Below are 24,378 nucleotides of genomic sequence, written 5' to 3' on the forward strand. Positions count from 1 at the left end.
CAGCGTATTTACAGTAGTACGTCCACTACGAAGGTTTTTTTGTCTATGTAATTCCTGTCACCCTGCTCCCGGTTGCACTGCTTTCCCTAAATGCATGTTAAACCCAGTATTGTCTTGCTGGAATCAGTCTTCTTGTTAGAAACAGCGTACTCTTTAATGGTTTCCTATGCCTATTTCAGTTTATAGTTTTTGTTTTGCTGTCGTGTTCACTGAGGAAGTTTTCCCCAAAACAGTGAGTCACATCGAATACAGCAGCTATACGTGCTCCTGCCTTTCACGAATACACAATCAAAGCGAAAAACGGTGATTTACTTTACTTGTAATTGTGTTAGGCCTTATATCATGGTAGGTTAATACACCGTCAAAGCAAACACAGACGCACTGCCTCTTATAATACTTACAGTACTGAAGGAAGGAAAAGACAATGTCAGTGCGTCAAGTCAGGAAACACACCCCGGATGTGTGTATTGACACAAGGGGTGTCATATTGTCTTGTCCAACCTCTGTTTGTACATGTTGGATAAAACAGGAATACGAAAATATTTAGATTTGTGTGTGGTAGAATTATGCAAACATACTACGCTAGTACTTGTAATTGATTGGAACATGTTCGTTAATGGGAATTAGTGGAGGTGATATATTGTCCAGTCACACTACCAACAAACACGTGTCACTGAAAATGAGTAAGCGAAGCAAATTTTAATCTTCGTAGAATCTATTAGCCTACAACGTTAAATCTTGTCTGAGATACCAAAATTGCTTTTACAGAACACCTACTACACTATACTACGTGTGTTAAAACAGTATTAAAAATATAGATATGACTGGAACGGCAAGACAGTCGAAAAATAGGGACCGAATCAAATGAGGCAATGATAGAGGTTCATAGTATCTTTTGTGAAGTACTTCCAAATGTATCGCTTTCTGCAGATTACTAAATTATGAAAGAAATAGTCTAGTATACTACTCCGCAAGTACTTCTAACTACAACGTGGGTAGGTTACGCAAAATATACATGACGGTATACAAGAAAAATATTTAGTTTCGAAGAATTGTTGGTTTTTCCTGGAGGAACAAGTAAGCAATAACAATTTTTGTCTGGAAACATGATTCAACAAAGTTTCACAGCATAGAAATTATGCCGTCCGAAGCCTGCAAAAGTTTTGGAAACGGTCGCTGTATCGGTCCAATGATATCTAGAAGTAACAATAAAGATTACTATAGGAAACCGCTTAGCAGTTTTTGAGCGTCTAAATATGGAGATCATTTATAATTTTTATGTGCAATTTCTTATCGACGACGCGATACTACATGTCATACTTCTGTACAAAGATAGCTTTTGATTCAAGTCATGTATATCTACAGTTTCAAGTATCTCTTAAGTAGGTGGTTCTCGGCTAGGCGGCTCAGTCCATCATTGATATCTGTGTAGTAAGATGCATCCCCGGCGCAAGTTGTTCCTAGGTATTTAGATTCCGGCCAGGATCGGCTCCAGGGATTTGGCAGGCCCCTGCAAAAAGTTTGAGCAATGGCCTATCTCGCGCTTACATTATCTGAGATTTAACGTTAATCACTTACATATGTTGCCTAGACGAATGTACTTCCGAAATTTCATTACTCTGTGTTAGTGATTTTTTGTGTTGCATTATTTTTTCCTTTAGTGTATTTTACAAGTCACCGAGATAGTCGTATCGATCGGCTTTACGCCACACATAGTCTCACAAATGCTGTCGAGGCACTTGTAAGACGAATATAAGATGTTGTAAGTCCTTTGGGTGAAATTAAAACAGGTGACACCGGGTCCACAATCCATTATATTGAGATAGGGAACCGATGATCGGAAATGCATATTTATTGTATTGTGGACATACACAGCGTACACTGCATAACAACAGCGTAGCTCATTGTGATATTTCAAAGTGACGACGGCCTGTCTCAATGCATGTATGACAACGGCGCCTGCAATTCTGCGGCACTCTCTCAAAGGTCCGTGGTGTCTGTTGTACTTTGAGTCAGGCAGCTTGGAACCTGACGAGCTTATCTTCATGCGTCAGATTCTAGGGGGGTTTCATAGGCCAACGCCTTGACGTAACCCCAGAGGAAAAAGTGCAGAGGAGTGAGATCCGGGGTTCGCGCTGGACATGGGACAGAACCTCCCCTCTCATTCCAATGGTGAAGGATCATTTTGTTCATGTGCTCGCGAACATTAACATCGAAGTGGGCTAGTGCAACGTCGGGTTGAAACCACATCCTTTAGCTTACAACAATGGGTGCAGCCTCTCAGCACATCTCACAGGCACACCAGTAACGTGGACCAGTCAAACAGGGAGGCAGCAAGTGAGGTTCTGTTAGGGGACCTTGTCCAATGCCCACCTGTATGTTGATATAAAATAGTTGCTGGTGGCCATCGATATGGGTGGCGTGGGGATTGTCCTCACTCGAGCCATGGTTGTGGACACTATTTGAAACACCATCACAGGTAACGAAGCTTCATCTATTAACAATACGGACTAAACAAAATCCAGCATTATAATACTGCGGTAGATAATCCATCGACAAAAGTGAACGTGGGACTGAAAATCTGTTGGTCCCAGTACTTACTTCTTTATGATAAAGGTGTAATACGTATTCCACCAGTGCCCTCCACAATGTAACCTTCGAAGTGTCCTTTTCGCGCAATTTGATGTGTGCTTTCTGCTTGGTGGTCGGCCACACGATCCAGCAAATGGTTCAAATGGCTCTGAGCCATTCACTGGGAATTCGCCATACCCACACCCTCCCATCGGATCACCACATTTTCTACGATGAATCGTCACCCTACACAATGTTTATCCACTGTTCAATCGTCCAGAGTTTACGCTCCTTACACCAAGCGAGGCGTCGTTTGGCGCTCCGGTCAACAACTCATAACCATAACTTCGTCATGAAGCTCAATCGGGCACGTGCATTAGTTTATTTTGAGCATTTCAGGTCAAATATGCTAATCTTGAATAATGACCATCTATATTAAATGTCCCGCGTTGCCGGATGTTACAGACTAGATGTAGACTTGTTCATAAGTTCATTCATAACTACTTGTGTGCTAAGTCAATAGGATGTTCATGCGTTGTAACCATAGCAAAGCAAATGCTTAACATTTACATCTAAAAAAAAATTTTTTTTAGACCTAGTCATAATAATGACGATGTTGGCTTTATATTATCCTTCCCACTCCTAAGTTCTTTAAGGTGATTACACTTCATGTTTAAGCACAAAAGTTTCCTAGACAGGCCACACGTTGTAAGCACGTGATGTCTTCCTCATATCATGACCAACGAATACTTCATAGATGTTAAGACAGTCAATCTAAGTACGTTCTGCACAGGATAACATATACGCCCTTTTCCTCAGCTGTAACTTCCTTCTATTTCACTTTACTAGTGAATTCAAGTTTAGGAGTTAGGTTCGCGTCTTGTCCCAGGAAGTACTCTTCACACAGTTTATGCACAGGCACAAGGTATTGTGTCCGCCTAGACGGGCCTCACGACGCTACGGTCAATTCCAGTACAGCACTCGTGGCAGCCGCATCGCTGTCGCGAAGTGGGGCCGATGCAGTTTTAGATACGTTTATGGATTTGTAATTTTAGTTTGACGATGTCCACTATGGACAAACGGTAGTTACTTTTATTCTGAAGAAGGTTGGGTTATCCCGACTGAAAACTAGGTAAATATAGGTAATCTGTGCAACTGAGGCAGGTGATATTTAATAATAAAATTAATATTTATACAGTTGCTGACAGGGCTCCGAAATGTTGAAAATATAAATAGCGAAAGGTCAGTATATGATTCAGGCATATGGGATGAGTATTGGAGACATTCTCCTACCGCTAATGACTCACCCGGAGAGCCACAAAGTTCCTTCAAGATGAGACCAAGTGAAAAAAGAAGTGTTCAACCACAAACGCTATGCTTCGAAATCCAGTAAATAATGAATTTATGTGCAGGTCAAGATACCGTATTAGTACGGTATGTTGATGATTTTCACTTATGGACCGTCTGACAGCAACTGAATAAAACACAATTTTAGTGCCATACGCGTTTCGCCTTTATTTTCTGCAAGGCATCATCAGTGGCCTGTAATATGTACATATGTTAGCTATTTTATTTACATTTTTGTCACTGTGCCTATAGGTTATAAACAGTTCTGGTGGTTGGTATTTCCTATTAAGTAGTAGTGTTTTGAACTGTACTTACAGGTTGCGTAGACAGTTTCTTACATATTACGCTCCTGTTGCATTTTTGGTCTTGTTCGTCTTCCTATGAGCGCCAATTTGCTGTTTTTTCTGCATTCCACAGCACTATGCACTGAACGCTTTTTTTAAATGCAATGTTTTGGTTTCTGTTGCCGACTGTCAAATGTTTTTGCCAAAGATCGAATATTACTGCCAAACTTATGAGTGTAACTATCGAAGTATCTGTGGTCTGTTCGTGTATGCATTTGTGTGTGCGCTTGTGTATATGTGTGTGTGTGTGTGTGTGTGTGTGTGTGTGTGTGAGTGTTTTTTCGTGTCATATTATTTAATTTTATTTAATTTTATTGTATTTAAATAAATACAATAAATACAATAGATACAATAAAATAAAATTAAATAATATGACACCAAAAAACACTCACTCACACACACACACACACACACACACACATATACACAAGCGCACACACAAATGCATACACGAACAGACCACAGATACTTCGATAGTTACACTCATAAGTTTGGCAGTAATATTCGATCTTTGGCAAAAACATTTGACAGTCGGCAACAGAAACCAAAACATTGCATTTAAAAAAAGCGTTCAGTGCATAGTGCTGTGGAATGCAGAAAAAACAGCAAATTGGCGCTCGTAGGAAGACGAACAAGACCAAAAATGCAACAGGAGCGTAATATGTAAGAAACTGTCTACGCAACCTGTAAGTACAGTTCAAAACACTACTACTTAATAGGAAATACCAACCACCAGAACTGTTTATAACCTATAGGCACAGTGACAAAAATGTAAATAAAATAGCTAACATATGTACATATTACAGGCCACTGATGATGCCTTGCAGAAAATAAAGGCGAAACGCGTATGGCACTAAAATTGTGTTTTATTCAGTTGCTGTCAGACGGTCCATAAGTGAAAATCATCAACATACCGTTGTATTATGCGCAACTGAGGAGGACAGGACCAAAAAATTGAAGATACCGTATTAGCATTACCATTTCCTTACATTTAAAACCCACTACCGCCGATTTTTAAATATTCGACATCGTGTGCAAATAGTAAAAATTCTCCTCCTGTCAAAAAGGGCAGGACTTGGAATACCCAGATAAACTGTCAAAATCTTTGAATGGTTGTATCTTCGATTATACGGGGTTTTCGAAAATTCCCTTTACAAACTTCTATGACCTGTAAAGGGGAGTGAGTACTTAAAGATTTGAAAAGGAGCCCATGTCCGGAAATGTACCGTTACCGTGCTACAGCCGTTTGAAAACAAGCTTGCCAGGTAGGTATACAACAAGTTAGTCATGGTGGGGAAAGGGGTAGTGGGAGGTCACGTCGTATCGTCTAATGCCATCTGATGTCTGTCTTACCTCTCTGACCTGATTCGAGCCTCATTCGCATGTATGTGAGCGTGTACACGTTTGCAGAATACATCGGCACGATCCTTCTGAATGCCGAAGCTCACGATACTGGAAGAGCTGCTTGTCGCCGTTACCAAGATCGTTCTCCACAAAGTCCGACTACATCGCATACCATTTTCGCCACCACTACGCAACGGTTTCGAGAATGGGTACCTTCACCGTCAGCAGATGTGACTATGGTGCTCCAGGGAGACACCGCGCACCCGATTCGAAAAAGCCCGTACTGCGTCACGTGGAAGAGAAACCATCAACGAGCACATGAGCGATTTCTCTGTCCACTAATAAGTGGAACTGTGAAACAAATTATGTACTGGGTCACGCATGGCCAATTACTTGTGAAAGTGGTCGCGTTACCAACATGTTTTCAAATGGTTTTAGTAAGGAAACAAATCAAAATATTGTCTACTCATTCCTCTGTACAAATCGTAAGGGCTTTCAACGAGAATTTCCGAACCCCCCCGTGTATCTGGCTCAGTAGCTACATAGCACCTCTTCTTCAGTGGTTTCACAGACTACAGCTGTAACAATGATGTCCTTCGATTTTTGATCGGATGTCGCTCAGAATGAAATCTTCATTGGGAACTTTCTACAATGCCAAACATGGAGGAGACTTTACTATTGCTAAAGGAAGCATAAGTGCAAAACACATAATTTATGTACACTAACGGTATTTTCACTTTAACAAAAAATATAGCAAGTCACGCAAATTCAGTTTTGGAAGCATATGAACTTAGAACAAGCTGTCCAGCATAAATTTCGAGCAAGAGCTCCTTCAAGAAAATGTTATAGGAAGCAACGCCCAAAAAATGCAGACTTTCAGGGCTGGTAGTTATGTCATTGGTGACTTTTGTTTTATGCTCATTAGTCTGTGGTCGAAGGCGTGTTTCTTGACTCAAGTTTTGCCTTCTAATGCTAAAGCCATCATCATAGGTTATAAAATCTCAGATACCAGATGCAGACCTAAATAAGCTCAGGAAGCTGAAATTACACTTTCACTGCTGTGCACGTGCTACAATCTGCAAACGTCCTCGTTACAATGTCTTGAACTATTTATTTAGTATGAATGAAAATTGTGATTTCCACATAATACTGGTTGATTCTTTTTATTTTTCTTAATGTTTCGAGAAATTTTACTACATTTTTGTATTCTTTTACGTTTAGTTCTTGTAATTTTTTCACGGAACAGTGGCTTTACCTTGTTTTAATACAGTTAAAAGCTACAACACAACTTAACACATAGCAGGAAGTGGTAATATAAATATCTTTCTGTAAATTATTCTCACTGTGATAATCTTGTTTCATATCATTAAAAATAATTGAAGTGGCTATAGCTACTTTTAGAAAGTTTTCATTTTATCGTAGTACAGAATGTTACAGTATCGACACAAGCATTGTCTCTGGTGATATTTGGGAACCAATACAGTTACTGCTGGAGAGGCTCCGAACGCCAATGACCCTAACGCGCCACTTCTCGGTTTGCGGCATGTAATGTACCATTTATAGCCAAGAATTAAAGCACCTGAGTTAGGAGTGGCCTTAGAAAGGAGTCCATGTATATCTAGTTATCTTTTATTTTCTGGAATGTACAGTCAAATGAATTTTTGTAAACAGCGATACTGTCTCTTTTCGCGGTCTAAATTATTTATTTATAAAGTTGACAATCATCATTTTGTGTTCTCTTAATTTTCAAGACCGAGAAATCCCGTGCTTAAGTAAATTTAAAAATTTAAATATATCAAATAATGTGTATATTTTGGAGTACCATACGATACTACCATCAGAAACACCGCACAGTATTGTGAAATATGCATATTGATGAAAGAAAATGATTTTCCTTGCGATTTTGTGAGAATTTATCTTGTAATTTAGGATTTGTAATATATGTATTTTATGATTTCTTAATAAATGAAATATTGGTAAATGAATGTCGACAATGAGAGCATGAATGATGAGGGGCCACTCGAGGAAATATTGTAAAAGTTTAGTATGATATTAATGATGAAGTAAACAATAACTTTGATGTTGTGAATCCATCTCATTATGCAGATCATAGCAGAATTAGAGAAGCGCATGGGCAACTGGATGTAAATGACAGATTGAGTGATATTCATTTGCCAGGTAGTGAAGATGAATTTAGTGTTGAGAGTCCCAAATGATTTGATCTAAGGGAAATGCTACGTGCAATAATGCAAATGTCAAAAGGTCTCCCTAGGCACACTGAACAAGATAACAGTGAAACAGAACAAACTATTAAGGAATTGTGTAGGTGAATGGAACAAAGTAGTGAAAGTAAAAAGTTATGGAAGAAACTAGTAAAACCACTAATGATTGAACTGATTACCTGACAGAATCTAACAAAGATTGTAAGACTGAAATAAAAGAAGGAATTAGACGAAAATTACTCTGATATGACGAATATAAATATATGTTGATGGATCTCGATAGGAGGGTAAATACCAAAAACAAAATAAATTAAGCTACTGGAAGTACTGACAGATTATTTACTACCAAAATAATGTACATGAATATGATAATGAAAATGGGGAACAGTGAGATGTACAGTTATGAATTAAAATCAAACTTAGAGGACAGTTCATGTGAAAACGCGAAAATAAAGATGAAAAAAGGGAAACGGTTTAAAAAAGTATCGAAAAAATAATTGTAAAATGTAGATATTGTAATATTAATGTTCATATATCGGAAGAACGTATTTAACTGGTATACAATTGGTATTGGTAACAGATAAATGTCAAGTACAGGTAACATAGTCATGAATTAAGTAAATTAACCATCTTGTGACAATTATGAGAAATATAATGCCGCTTCTCATAACCCAAAACGGAGTAGTAGCCTTGACTTTTGCAGACTAAAGTGGAGCTTTATTGTGCAAATAAAAATACTCATGAAGCAATTAAGGATAAACTATGGCAGATATAGAATACAGGATTATACGGGAAAGTGATGGTAAGGAAACTGCCGAGGAAACAGTAGAAAATATTTCCCGAAAGAGTTGATCTTAGGAAGGACTATGTTTACCGCTTTGGAGAAAACGAACCTAGCGTTTTCGGACTGCTACATTACGTCATACCCACAGTAAAGTGGAAAGCTGTAGTTTATAACATTAATTATTTTGAAATAAGCGGTTTTTCGAGATGCATCTGCTACATCGTAGACATTAAATACTACTGTATCGAAAAATTTTTATGTGTTTTACATTACACTGGTATATAAGATGTTTCTTTTAGGAAGACAGAAGTAACAAAGTAGGGTTAGTTATATAACGTGAACATGTTATTGTGTATGCTCTTCCATTGTCGCGCTTGAATTACCTGTAAGTCTTTTTGTTAGTTCTTAATTCTCTGAAATAAAGTTACATTGTATTGTTCATACAGACTCTAAGATAAAAATAGATACATCACGAAGTGATTATTCGAATGGGAAGGAAGTCTCTAGATGTGACTTACATGTAAAAATAAACAACTGATTACACTTTCAGAAAAATTGAATCAAAAGAAGGAACTCCACAAATTGTACAAGAGTCAACGCCTTAGTCCATCTCTGGCTCCTATGCAAGCAGTTATTCTGCTTGGAATTTATTGATAGAGTTATCGAATGTCGTCTTGAGGAACATCGCGTCAAATTTTATGTAACTGGTACTTTATATCGCAGATATTCCGAACTGGTTGGAGGGTCTTGCTCATAATGGTCCAAACTTTTTCAGTTGGAGAGGCCTCCGGTGTCTTTGCAGGTCAGGAGAGGGTTTCGTAAGAACGAAGACAAGCAGTGCGAACTCTCTCCGTGTGTGGGTGGGCATTATCTTGGCGAAATGTAAGCTTAGGATGGCTTATCATGAAGGGCAGCAAAAAGAGGTAATAGAGTACTGTAAGCGTGCCACGGGTAACAATCAAAAGGGACCACTATGAAAGGAAATAGCACCGCCCCCCCCCCCCCCCCCGACAAGTCCTCCTGATTGTTGGGCAATGTGTCATGTGACGGTCAGGTTGGTATCTCACTGCTCGCTAGTGGCGTATCCAGAGACATCTTCGTTGATCATCGGGGCTCAATTCGAAGCTGAACTCATCACTGAAGACAGTTCTACTCCTGTCGATGAGATTCCTGGAGCCAAGGACCTCCGGAGACGCCCTGGACAGTGGTGGGATGCTAACGTGACTGTCCTCAGCTGAGAACGTTTTGGGCATTCTGGGCAGGGCCCTGCACACACTCGGGATTTGGTCGATTTAACGCTCCAATTTGACCGAATTTGGCACGATGTATCTCAGGAGGCCAAACAAGAACTCTGTCAATCGACGCCGACCCCATAAATTGCTTTCATGAGGACTAGAGATGGACCAACGTGCGACTGACTTTCTGAATTTGTGAATCTCTTTCTCTTGAGGAAATCACCCAGTTTTCCTGAAAGTGTAATCATTTTGTTGTCCGTACATGTACGTCAAAACTAACGATTTCCACGTCATTCAAAGGCTGTAGATGTACTGATGAGAATTTTGAGAACCTCGACGGCGGTTGTTCCGCAAGTTCATCCCATCCTTCATCTGAGTGTGTCCACATCTGTGTGAAATGACGCTACTGAGATAACAGTTTGAAGTGTTAAACAGTGCAGTGATTTTACCAGAGTTCTTTCCTGCGCCGCTTCCTAACCATCTAATTTGTTCTAGGTTAAGATCGATACACCATTTTCCACAGTGTCATAAACGACGGCAGCCTACAATGGGACAAGAGCAGCAAAATTAGTCGCCCGATAAAGCTGATCTTTTGTACATGCGTACTGCTAATGTAGCTATAATTCTACCCTTTCTTTAACTTCATATCTCTAACGTTAGAGATGATTTCGAGCTTTGTTCATTTTTCTACGGCACTGTTTCAGGAGTGCAGATCGCGTACCTGACCATAATAGGCACGCAGCTCTTCATGATCGCTCTCAGCATACTGCTCCTCGCCGCCATCTTCAAGGTTAGTTTAACATCTCTCTCATTCTCTGCCGATTGTGGAAACTATTAGCTGAGGATCACGCAGTTCATACCTGTGAGAGCTTCATCATATGGAGTAAATTCAACTGTTTTAGGCTGAAAAAGTATTACTCATCTTTATATTTATCGTTGCATAATAATGTTAGTACGGTACTACTGGAATTTCAGAAGGGTACTTCAAATGAGCCTGCCTTGTACACATTCTGCCACCAAATTTTACGTACTGACACATTTGGCGATCTCCCGTTAAAGACATCTCTCTGTGTAAACAATCAAAATTGGTAGAGAAGAGAAATTTAATAGAACTAATGGCACTGCGATTAAATGCCTCTCGATTAACTCCCCGTAAAGACTGCCGCAAGTAGTGCTGCATAAATCAACAAATGTGGCAGGGAGTGTGCTTATAACTGACGAAAAACATTCAGTGCAGTTTTGCGAGGGTTGCCCAGAAAGTAGTCCACCGCATTTTTTTTCTTCAACAATTCCTTATTGAACATAATGAGAATTACGCACACGAAAAAATGGTGTTTTATCTATACACCCTATTTTTCCACGTAATCTCCACCCCGTTCTGTGACCTTCCTCAAGCGCGAAACAAGGGTGTGTACAACCTGTCGGTACTAATCCTTGTCCTGGTGGCGGAGGCAGTGCTTCACTGCCAGAATCACCTCCTCACCCTCCTCAAAATGCCTTCCACGAATGTCATCCTTTAATGTCTTCGCGAATGGCAAAATCAGCTCGCTGCAAGATGTCAGCTGTGACAGCCACAGATGGTCTCCCTGACCGCTGCAAATGGTGGAACTCCGCCGAACCGCCTTCTGATGACCTCATCCTCCGTGACCAGCGACTGCCTGTACTTCTGTCGACAGCAGATGCTCCATAGACTTTGCAGAAGCGTTTGTGAACATTCCCCACTGTTTCTTTCTCTGCAGTGAGAAATTCAATGACGGTACGTTCTTGTAAGGTGCATCACCTCCAGACCCCAGTTTGAAACTGTCTTGCAGCTGTCGGAAGTGACGTAAACTTGGCGTGGTCATCAGGAGACTTCAGATAATACATAACTAATGTTTCACATTCGTAGCATTTTTTTTTTGTCTGAGAAAAAAGAAGTGCAGTGCATTACTTTCTGGGCGAGGTATATTACTATAGTTCGTTTCTTCCTGGATGTAAATAACATCCGATTTAATGTACAAGAAAGAGTAAAATTCATCTCCCGGATAAAGAAAGCGAAACAGACGTATTTTACAGGATAAACAGCAAACACAGTTATTTCAGCAAATGAGTATTTTTTGTGGAGAGTTTGCAATACCGATAAATAAAAGTAAAAAAGCAACATATTCAGTCGGCGCAACAAAAGAAAGAGCAGCAACTACAATGTAACATGCGCGTTTTTGCAACATGAAGTCAGGGCAGGACCAGAAACCTGTATAGCAAATTCCTGTTTGTAATTCCGTCACAGCTGCGTTTTATTAAGTTGGCGACTAGTTTCGAATTACCGAGTTCATTTTCAAGCCAACCCTATTAAACCTAGAATACATACATGTATAAGCATATGTAAATATAAAATTTGGAATACAAAATGCAGCTTTGCAGGTTTCAGTTACTGTTCACTAAACTGTAGAATACCTCTACTAACAGTGCTTGCTTACGGGAAAACCACTCTAGTTCAACCGCACTTCATGAATACATATATATTAAGAAATTGGCCGGACATTTCATGTGACTATGTATAATATTTGTATTCCCTGTGTGTGTATGAAATGATTGTCCCCTGATCAAGCACTATTAGTGCAGGTATCTTACACTTCAGCGAATAACTACTGATATCTTAACAATTGCATTTTGTTTTCCAAATTCTGTTTTTTTTTGTGTTCTTATCAGCGTTTATATTTTAACTTTAATACGCGTGGCCTGAAAATTAACTTGGTACTTCGAAACTGATCGCCGGCTTATTGAAACGAAACTATGACGGAATTACGATAAATAGTTTATAAGATAATATGTGGCAGAGAGCTAGTAACTGCAACGTAAATCTTCAAATCATTTTTACGTTGGGCAGATTCATGACAACTCAGATTGAAAGAAATTAAAAGAAATACAAAACACGATGTGTCCTCTCTTCCATGAGTCAGTTCAGCTGCTTTTATGTCATAATATGTCTTCGACTCACGAATCAATAACTTAACATATTTAGTTCATTGTAAACCTGGTATGCCAAGTGCAGTTACGTTCCAGCGTAATACGATGTTGAGAATGTCATTTAACAATAGCGTACAAGGGAAATGAATCTGAGTAGCACATCCACGATCATCTCTCAAATTATCGTTCTGCGACAAACTTATCTTAGCTACAGTTTCACTTTGCACACACTCTCTCACGATACTTGAGCTAAACATTCTGTTACACTTCACAAGTAACAACGAACTCGTAAAATACAGTATTACAAGCAAAACTTCCTTTCCTTTTATATTTATTTAAACTACTTTAACTGTGAAAGGGCTGAATAATTCTGCTGTCGACATATTTTATCACCTAATAATTCAAGCCGACTAACATGTAGCAAAGCTGACTTCTAAAACCAAGCGTAAATAATTTAGTCTTGGGAAACTGCTTCTGTTTCATTGATAAGCTACTGTTAAATGTTACCTCCGTCTTTTGCAAGCAGAAAGTAACAGAACATTAACAAAGTTTACTGATATCATGCATGGCACAAAAATTTCACTTGTACTGCGAGAACGGTTTCTTTTCCACTACTGTGCAGGAATAGCAGTTTACACACCACATGTAAAACACGCCTCACTTTTCATTGCTTTGCCTTTGCCAGTGAACTGGTATGAAGCATGAATATTCCTTTCTGTAGGAACTCCGCCAGTAGGATGTCACACGAAGCAGAAGTGTAGATAAAGGAGATCCGTCGTCCGTGCTTACGGAATGTCTGTGATTCGCGCAGACAGCTGCGAGCTCACGCTTTTTTAGTATGCAATAAACTGGCCTGCAGCGAAGTAAGACAGACGTGTGCTTAATTTCCCCAGGGTGAACAGAAAATTAAAACTGTATATCCTGGTTGAAACACCCTTGAAATTGCATTCGCGTCGTGCCGAGCGCAAAGAAATATCTGCTGCGGACGTGACGTGAAGTCATTTGTCGTGCCAGATAAGTCAACATCCAGCAAGAGGAAATTGAACAACTGCCATTCCCTCAGCATGAGAAGCTATTCGAAATACATTCCTCTACTTTCTGTTAGTTTTTAAATCCTTATATCGGCAATATAAATGCAAGATATTAGTACTTAACTTCATAGGTCATCAGAGTAAACTCTGAAAAAGTAAATAAAAAACACAATACCGACTTATGGTGCTATTATCGTTTAGTGGGAGGTCTTCTAGATTAGGAAACACTTCTTCACGGAAATATTAAAGAATTACAGTTCCAATTTAGAAGGCTGTCAGATTATTAGACAAAAAGCTTCAGGCATTAAACGTACCGTTTTATAATAGAAAATTTTTTAAATAATTAAAATAATACGTTTTTAAGTTGGACCAAAAGTACTAAAATAATTTATCTTAGCTCTGTACAGATTCCTAACCCCGTATAGAAAGTTCTGATATTTTGGGCTTGTCATTGTTTCAATAGGTATGGAAATACTTGCAATATTTATAACGAAAAACGTAGGGTGCATATAATATATAATCGATGCATAAATAGTCCACCTGCTAACTATTATCTATTGGGTGTTCTCCACGCTTGTCATTATAAAATTTACAAGTATTATCACATCTTTTAAAAACTCTCAAGGACAGATTTTCAGGACTGTCTGTATAGGGGCTAGACATCTACATGGGACTCCGAGACACTGTCTCGTAAAATATGATTTGTTTTTAAAACGAAAAATATTAAAAATTAATTATTATGTAAGTAACTATTTTCTGGTTTTTGGTGTTGTGTATGTGCGAAATTTATCAACGGATTTTAGCCATTTTAATGAGATTACTTTTTATTTCGATAATTATTGATATACCAACTAAGAAACCGGACGTTGTCCAGGTTCACGAGTATGTCTAGCTGTGCGTCCACGCACCTATCACGCACTGCATGACTTTGTACTTAATGTCTATGACGTCATATCACGTGACCTATGCGTCGTGCATTCATATAAATATATAAATACATTCAGTAGAATATGTAGATAATCTCTACAAAGTGGGTTGCGAATTCAATTAGTATCTACGAAGTAATAAATTTAAAGTTGTGCACGATGTAGTAGTTAAGGATACATGTAACTGTTTATGGCGTTATATCTCCTGAACCACGTGTCTTACAGTGATGTAATATTATTGGCACGTTCAGCGGCGCATGTGGGTACTGTCTGAGAAATTTATTGCAAATAGACTTAGTAGCAAATACGTTGTAACTTTAAACGTCATGCATGATACGGCAGTTTCTTACTGGTGTCCTTACTTACGACGTCATATCTGCTGAACTATGTGCCTCACAATGATATAATTTTGCACTTGCATTCAGTGGTATATTGGTGTATACACTGTAAAATGTGTCGCGAACACAGTTAGTAGTAAATAGGTAATAAATTACAGTGTCATGCACCACACGACACTTCTGCTGCATGAACATTGGAAAAGCAGTAAGGGATAAACATTTTTCCACTCATCATTTTGTAGAGGTTGTCAAGAAGATAAACTTTCGTGGATGTTTGAAATATTGTGTAAAGTTTGTTGAAAGTAGCTGCGTGCTCTCATTCTCAGATACTGCATGAATAAAATCTCGGAATATACGCGTCACCGACTACCCTTATTTTCTGATCCCACGCCCTAGCACTTCGACAGGAAAGTGGTTCTTACCCTTCATATACTGTCCCCTGACGGAAAGATATATGTTTACTAAGTTTGGTTGAAATTTACACGCATACAAACAACACACACACACATACACACACACACACACACACACAAACACACACACACACACACACACACACACACACACACACATAAATACATATAACCATTTGTAGATCGATTATGGATGGTAGCCAAGTCTCGTGTTAGCGGATTAGAAACCGGCCACTGCTTAAATTCTGATTAATCATCAGCATTGGATACCGAAGACTTCCGGCATAGGAAGACACCGTCAATATGCCAACGGCCAGGTCAAAGAGGGCGGAGGAGCGGATAGAGGTCTAGGGCACTCTTTTATCAAAAAAATGGTTCAAATGGCTCCGAGCACTGTGGGACTCAACTGCTGAGGTCATTAGTCCCCTAGAACTTAGAACTAGTTAAACCTAACTAACCTAAGGACATCACAAACATCCATGCCCGAGGCAGGATTCGAACCTGCGACCGTAGCGGTCTTGCGGTTCCAGACTGCAGCGCCTTTAACCGCACGGCCACTTCGGCCGGCGCACTCTTTTATCCTTGGGGTGCAAAAATGCCCTAATTGCGGAATAATCACCAATGATCAACGGCATGAAGATGCAGAATGCAATGGAAGCCACTGAATTAAAGACACATAACGTGTATCCACAGGACAAGTTGCCAGCAACTGAAAAAGTGTGATGATAATCCCTCCATTGCCGAAAGGTTCCGGAGTAGTGCCCCATTTGGATCTCCAGGAGGAGACTGCCAAGGGGGAGGTGACCATGAGAAAAAGATGGAATAACCAACGAAAGGATAACATTTAAGGAGTCGGGGCGTGGGATGTCAGAAGCTTGAACGCCTAGGGAAGCTATAAAATCTGAAAAGCGAAATGCGCATGCTCATTACAGATATAGTACAGGTTAGTGACGCGAAATGAGAGAAAAAGACATCGACTTCTGGTCACCTGAGTATAGAGTAATGTCAACAGCAGCAGAAAATGATGTAATGGGAGTGGGATTCGTTATGAATAGGAATGTAGGGGGGACATGCCAACGTTCCAAGCTGGATATGAAGAGATAAAGCATATAAGGATACTGAAAGTGTAATACGGTATGTAAAGTGGGTTTAAATTCTAATAGCCATGAGGGACTGGAATGCATTTGTAAGTGGAGGAGAAGAAGAAAGTTTTATGGGAGAGTATGATCTTGGGACAAGAAATGAATGAGGAGAATGACTAGTTCAGTTCTGTAATAAATTTCTGCAAGTATTGGAGAATAATCTATTCAAGAATCACAAGATGAGGAGGTATATTTCCAAAATAGGGGTGATAGGGAAAGATTTCAGTTAGTTTACATTTCGAGACCAGTTACTGGACTGTAAGGCGTACTCAGGAGCACATATAGATTCAGGTCATAGTGTAGTAGTGACGAAGAGAAGGCTGAAATTTAAGAGATTAATAAGAAAGAATCAATACTCAAAGAAGTGGAATACGGAAGTACTAAGGACTGACGAGATACACCTGAAGTTCTCTAAGGCTATAGACATGGCAATAACGAATAGCTCACGAGGCAGTACACTTTTAAGTTGAATGGACATCTCTAAAAAGAGTAATCACAGAAGCTGGAAGGAAAAAATAGGTACAAAGAAAGTAACAGTGAAGAAACCATGGATAACATAAGAAATACTTCAGTTGATCGATGAAAGTATGGAAGTACAAAATTGTTCACGGTAATTCAGGAACGAAATAAATAGGAAGTGTTGGGAAGCTAAGACGAAGTAGCTGCATGAAAAATGTGAAGGAATCAAAAAAGAAATGATTGTCGGAAGGAGTGACTCAGCGTATAACAAAGTTAAAATAACATTTGGCGAAATCAAAAGCACTTGTGGTAACATTAAGAGTGCAACGGGAATCCCACTGTTAAATGCAGAGGAGATAGTGGTTACGTGGAAAGCGTAGATTGAAGGCCTCTGTGAGGGGAAGATCTGTCTGATGTTATAGACGAAGAGACAGAAGTCGACTTACAAGAGACAGGGTATCAAGTGTTAGAGTGAGAATTTAAAAGATCTTCAGATGACTTAGGATCAAATAAGGTAGAAGTGATAGGTAACATACCATCAGAATTTCTAAAATCATACGAGGCAGTGGCTACAAAACGACCATTGACATTGTTGTGTAGAATGAATGAGTCTAGCGACATACCATCTGACTTTCTGAAAAATATCACCCACACAATACCGAAGACTGCAAGAGCTGACAACTGCGATAATTATTTCACAAACAGATTAACAGCTCATGCATTCTAGTTGATAACGAGGATAATACACAGAAGAATGGAAAATAAAATTGAGCATGTGTTAAAGGACGATCAGTTTGACTTTAGGAATGGTAAAGGCACCAGAAAGTCATTTCTGACATTGCGCTTGATAATGGAAGCAAGATTAAAGAAAAATCGAGACACGTTCATAGAACTTGTTGACCTCGAAAAAGCGTTCGGCAGTGTAAAATGATGCAAGATTTTCGAAATTCTGAGAACAATAGTGTTGAGCTATAGGGAGAGACGGGTAATATACAATATGAACAAGAGCCAAGAGGGAACAAAAAGAGTGAGCGAAGAAGAACAACGTGCTCGGATTAGAATAGGTTTAAGACAAGGTTGCAGTCTTTGGTCCGTGCTGTTCAATCTGTACATTGGAAAAGCAATGATGGAATTAAAAGATAGTTTCTGGAGTGGAATTCAAATTCATGGTGAAAGGACATCAACGATATGACTCGCTGATGACATTGCTATCCAGAGTGAAAGTGAAGAAGAATTGTATGATCTGCTTAAAGGAATAAACATTCTATTGAGTGCAGAAAACTGACTGAAAGAGAATCGAAGAAAGACGAAAGTGAGAAGTAGCAAAAATGAGAACAGCGAGAAACTTAACATCAGGATTAATTGTCACATAGTAGATGAAATTAAGGAATTCTGTTACCTCTGCAGCATGGCAGTCGGAGCAAGCAGGCCGTCAAAGCAGACTAGCAAAGGCAAAAAGTGCATTCCTTGCCAAGAGAAGTCTACTAATATCAAGCATAGGCCTTAATTTGAGGAAGAAATTTCTAAGAATGTACGTTTGGAGGACAGAATTGGATTGTAGTGAAAAACGCAACAAAGGATAATCGAAGCACTTGAGATGTGGAGCTACAGACGAATATTGAGAATTAGGTGGTCTGATAAGGCAAGGTATGAGGAGGTTCTGTGGAGACTCAGAGGGGAAATGAATATTAGGAAAACATTGACAAGGAGAGGGGACAGGATGATAACACATCTGTTAAGAGATCAGGGAATAAATTCCGTGGTATTAGAGGGAGCTGCACATGGCAAAAGCTGGAGAGGATGACAGAGACTGGAATACATCCAACAAATAACTGAGAACGTAGGTTCCACGTGCTACTCTGAGATGAAGACGTTGGAACAGGAGAGGAATTTGTGGTGGGCCACATCACACCAGTCAGAAGGCTGATGACTGATGACTCAAAAAAAAATTGATACACCACCTTTTTACCCTCAGACCTGCCTCTGTACATTTAAATCACACCTCTCTTTACCCTTTCTCTCCGTTCACTGGTGCCCAACTGCTCTCACAGCGTCTGAAACGCTTTCCAATGCTCACTGCACAGCAAGGTGATCCTGCAGGGCAGCCTAGATGTCAGGCATACCAAACTTCCATCCCCACCCATACCTCTTAAGAACTGACCAACAAGAAAGCGAAATAATATTGTACTGACATCCAGTTCTGAGATATCTTTAATAATTCAAGTTTCTACCCTATTGGGGAAGTTAGTTTAAAATGAACTGCAAAATCTATACTGAACAGATACACAAAAAAGAGATCTTATAAAAACATGTGGTAATTGGCAATATTTTTCCACTGTGGACATTATTATTCTTGATACAAGTATCTTTTTAGGTGAAGCGATTAAGTTTCCTTTGGTTATTAAGACAATTTTATAATTTTTTATTTTATCAGAGTAGTAATCATTCTTCCACACATCCGATTTCATCAAGATGTGAATTATTGAGTGTTTAGGGATAACTAGCAGTCACTACATGTTTGAAAGAAGTTAAGACTTGTTATCTTCTACACCTTACAACCATACATCAGAAGTCATAGTGTTCTACACATCAAAAAGAGTTTTGCATCACCCCAGTTCCCAGAACTTCTGAAGATAGATGTGACTGTGGATATTGTATCGCAGACACAGTCCCTTTGACTGTTCATAGATGTCACTAAACGCGCCCAAATATGTAAAGAACCATGCATGAGGGGATCCGACAGCCGACCAGTACCAGTCATTCCACCAGTAAGGAGGTACACAGCTCGGGTTGTCTGTAGTTCAACCATGCCTAGACGGTCAATACCACATTGTTACTTTGTGCCAGGAAGGGCTCTCAACAAGGAAAGTGTCCAGGCATCCCAGAGTGAACCAAAGCGATGTTTTTGGGACATGGATGAGATACAGTGAGAGAGCCTCGCTCAAGCGGCCCAAGCGCTACTACTGCAGTGGATGACCGTTACAAACGGATTGTGACTTGGAGGAACCCTGACAGCAACGCCACCATTTTGAATAATGCTTTTCGTGAAGGACGTCGCACTACGACTTAAACTGTGCGCGATATATTGCATGATGCGCAACTTCATTCCCAACATCCATGGCTATGTCCATCTTTGTAATCACGATACCATTCATCGGGGTACAGATGGGCCCAGCAAGATGTCGAATGGAGCCATCATGATTGGCATCACTTTCTCTTTACCGATGAGTGTCGCATATGCCTTCAACCAGACAATCATCGAGGACGTGTTTAGGGGCAACCCAGTCAGACTGAACACCTTAGACACACTGTCCAGCGAGTGCAGCAAGGTGCAGTTCCCTGCTGTTTTGGGGTGGCATTATGTGGGGCCAACATACGCCACTGTTGGTCAAAGAAGGTGCAGTAACGGCTGTACAATACGTGAATGCCATCCTCCGACCGATAGTGCAACCATATCTGCAGCATATTGGCGAGGCATTCGTCTTCATGGAAACATTTCGCGTCCCCCTCGTGCACATCTTGTGAATGACTTCCTTCAGGATAACGACATCGCTCGACTAGAGTGGCCAACATGTTCTCCAGATATGAACCCTATCGAACATGTCTGGGACAGATTGAAAAGGGCTGTTTACGGACACATTCCCATACTCGAGGGAGGACTCGAACCTCCGACGGGTGCAGCTCCAATGATCGTGACAAGGCGCCTGAGACCACGCTGCTGCCCCGCGTGGTGATCTACGCCGAATCACCGTTGAGGAGTGGGACAATCTGGACCAACAGTGCCTTGATGGACTTGTGGATAGTATGCCAGGCATGCATCAATGCAAGAGCACGTGGTATTGGGTATTGAATGCACTGATATGTACAGCAATCTGGATCACCATCACTGGAGGTCTCGCTGTATGGTGGTACAACATACGGTGTGTGGTTTTCATGAGCAGTAAAAAGGGCGGAAATGATGTTTATGTTAATTCTATTCCAATTTTCTGTACAGGTTCCGGAACTCTCGCAACCGAGATGATGCAAATTTTTTTTTTGATATGTGTATTTGAAATATTCCTTTCGTGATTCATTTTTAAGGTGTTATATGACTTTTGGCAGTAATATTGTGTTTTCTTTTTCTCTGTATTAGTTTGAATATGAACACATCAGTTGTGAAAATGTAAAGGAGATAGTGTCTGACAGTAAAACTGTTACATATGTAAGTTTGTTGCACTACATATCTGATGGCGACAGTGCAGTTGAACAATACATGTGCTTCCCAGAGTGACTGTGCGCTGACCTGAAACTCCCTGTTAGGTTAAAACTGAGAACTGAACCAGGACACAAACCTCAGGCCTCTGCGAAGATCAAAGATCCTATATAGAAGTCTCAGTACATATGCCACTGCCTTGTCAACTCAGCGAACTGTACTCTGTTTTAAACGAAATGCACTAATACTTTAACATTCATCTCTGTAAAAAGTCTCATTAATTTCATATTCTTTCAGCATGAACTGTAGTCGAGAGGTCTGCGGGTGAGCGTTTGAAGTTCTACAGTGGTCTAAATATTTTATTTCTAGGAACCATAAAGCCTTTCTGCAAGTTAAAGTGTCTTAATTACGAGGGCAATGTGAACTTTTTCCAGAAATATGATGGCCAAACCAAGGTCAGAATCATGCTACAGTGGTTTGAGGAGCATGATAGTGAACTCACGTTGATATTTCAGCTGCATGAGCTACTACAAGAACGTCCCATAGCTTCAGCTACAAAAGAACCTTTAGGGAAAGTGCTAAATGTATCCTCATACGTTTGATGATTAACTGTATTCTAAATACCTAATGAAATGTATGTAATGAGGAAGAGTACGTTACATTGTACGTACAGAATTCACAGTGACAAGAATCTGTGGAAGATGAGAGACATACTTGTGGAATAGGGACCAACAGCAAATGAAAAACTGAATTTTTTTGCAGTTTGGGGTAATTTCAAAAATAAGGATTGATATTCCATGACTTTAAACTGTTAATAAGGCACAATTCAGCAATCCGGCCGCGGTGGCCGTGCGGTTCTAGGCGCTTCAGTCCGGAACCGCGGGTCTGCTACGGTCGCAGGTTCGAATCCTGCCTCGGGCATGGATGTGTGTGATGTACTTAGGTTAGTTAGGTTTAAGTAGTTCTAAGTTCTAGGGGACTGATGACCTCAGAAGTTAAGTCCCATAGTGCTCAGAGCCATTTGAACCATTTGAACAATTCAGCATTTCACGTCACAAAGCAAACTACAATTCTGTAACCTGTACAAGAAGCGAACACTTGTATATTCCAGTATTTATGTTATTAAACAGTAATACAACATGAATGATTCTTGTTTCCTAAAAACCTGGAGTAGGAAAGGAAGTAACCGCACCATAGTAGCAAAGGCAATAAGGGTACGGTCGCTGAGCATAGCTGGAAACGATTTGCTTGAGGTGAGTACCCGAAATGAACTCGTTTTCTCCTGCTTTGAGGCTGGTTATATTGCCATCCTCTTAATTCCCTAAGAAGCAAGCAGACATGGCTGGCGGACACCTAGCAAGTTACCATCGTTTGTGCCGGAACTACTAAACTTACGATGTCCTGGTCTCTCCCATCGATGCGTCTTCGTTCACCATCGCTGACGTAAGATATAAGAGCAATCAAAAGTGGTTTGGAAGGCGGAGGGAGAGACCAAGGAATGGAGGTAGGTGACCATGCACCTAAAAAAAAATGAAAAGAAAGAGGAAATCGATATCATCTGATTAAGATGCTACCACCATTGCTTGATCCGCTGCTTTTGCAAAGCATGTTCTAGAGGTCCACATATGTGAAAATTATGTTATACGAGATTGGATTGAAAAATAAAAACACTTGCTGTCAAGGCAATGTACATCCTTATGTTGGATCGTATGCATTATATACGATACGATATTTATGGAATGTGAAGTATGAATAGTTGGAAGCCAATTTGCACTAATGAGTCAAGACATTGAAACTACTGAACTTCTGGCCACCGCAAGAATGAAAGCCGCCTGGTTCCGTTGCTGGCACTTGACACTGTAAGGAAAGTAGGTAAGCGGAACAGAGAGAATGAGAAACATGCCAGTGGTGATACGGCCACAAATGGGGAAATCCACTGATGTAAGCGAATTTGACAAAGTTCAGATTGCTATGGCCCGGTACCTGAGGACGAGCAAATCGGAAACGATGCCACTAGTCGGCTGTCCGGATGCTGCTGTCGTGAATATCCACCGAAAGTGGTTAACGGGTGGTGAAACTGGGAGTAGGCGACAAGGCGTTGGACGTCCATGCCTCATCACAGAAGATGGAGATCGGAGGCTTCCTCGCTCTGTAAAGCAGGACTGGCCGCGATCTGTCGCTGGTGCTAGCGCAAGTGTTTCGGTGCACACCGTTCAGCGCACATTGTTGAATATGCGTCCCTTCTGTCCATAACTCATCTGTGGCCCCAGTTTGACACAACATCGGGAATTACGATTGCAGTGGATACGGGGTCATTGAGACTTGTTCGTGGATCAACGGATCAACGGAAACGCCAGAATAGAGATTCAGTGATTTGAGGAGTATAAAAGTAAAGTCATCATGATATCTTCACCCCGAAATTCACATTAGTCTATATTAAAACCGATGTATCGTATCTGGAACGCTGTCACCTCCATGCCCACGAACTACCTGCCTGTAATTTACGGGGAATTATGTGAACTGCGAGTAGACATCTGGTGCCGCATGCCTAAGGGAACTTACCAAGTACTTATTCATGCCATGCATAATCGCTGCTATATTACATTCCTAAGGGCGAAAGTGAAATTCAATATCGTACCCAAGAAATGAGAGTTGTGTTGGGTCAGATGCGGGAGTTCCACGTCTTGAGCATGGTTCTACTGTCCTAGAAGAGGCATTCACAATCACGAGTCAGCGGATTCATTAAAATGAAAAAGAGTAAAATCAAAATGGGGGAGGGGTGCGGTGCTGTAGTAGACACAGTCGAGAATGAGGCATGACAGTACCTATTGTGAGGTTATGGCTGAGCGTTTGACATGCCCCTGTGGGTGACGAAATGACTCTTATCGGTTGAACTTGCCGGTGGTCGGGTCAATCTTCATGGACTCATAGGCAATTAATCAAAAAGGTGACGACCAATCAACGAAAAACGCGACTGGGGTGGCCCCAGCAAATGCTGATGTTGTACCTCACAGAAGATAATAAAATGGCTGTTAATTTAACAAAGAAATGAAACAATTGTCCATTTCATTACACTTTATTGTA

General features: G+C 40.3%; 1 protein-coding gene across 2 annotated transcripts in view; it reads left to right on the forward strand.

Annotated features, from left to right (window-relative positions):
* Positions 1-24,378, forward strand: part of LOC124622288 — a 770,325-nt gene that overhangs the window by 508,807 nt on the left and 237,140 nt on the right. For both annotated transcript variants that reach the window (XM_047147957.1, XM_047147958.1), the window contains exon 4: positions 10,552-10,637. In XM_047147957.1, coding sequence (XP_047003913.1) covers positions 10,552-10,637 — 86 coding nt within the window. The remainder of the gene's footprint in view (positions 1-10,551; positions 10,638-24,378) is intronic.

The sequence above is a fragment of the Schistocerca americana genome, chromosome 7 (genome assembly GCF_021461395.2).
Source record: "Schistocerca americana isolate TAMUIC-IGC-003095 chromosome 7, iqSchAmer2.1, whole genome shotgun sequence".
Taxonomy (NCBI): domain Eukaryota; kingdom Metazoa; phylum Arthropoda; class Insecta; order Orthoptera; family Acrididae; genus Schistocerca; species Schistocerca americana.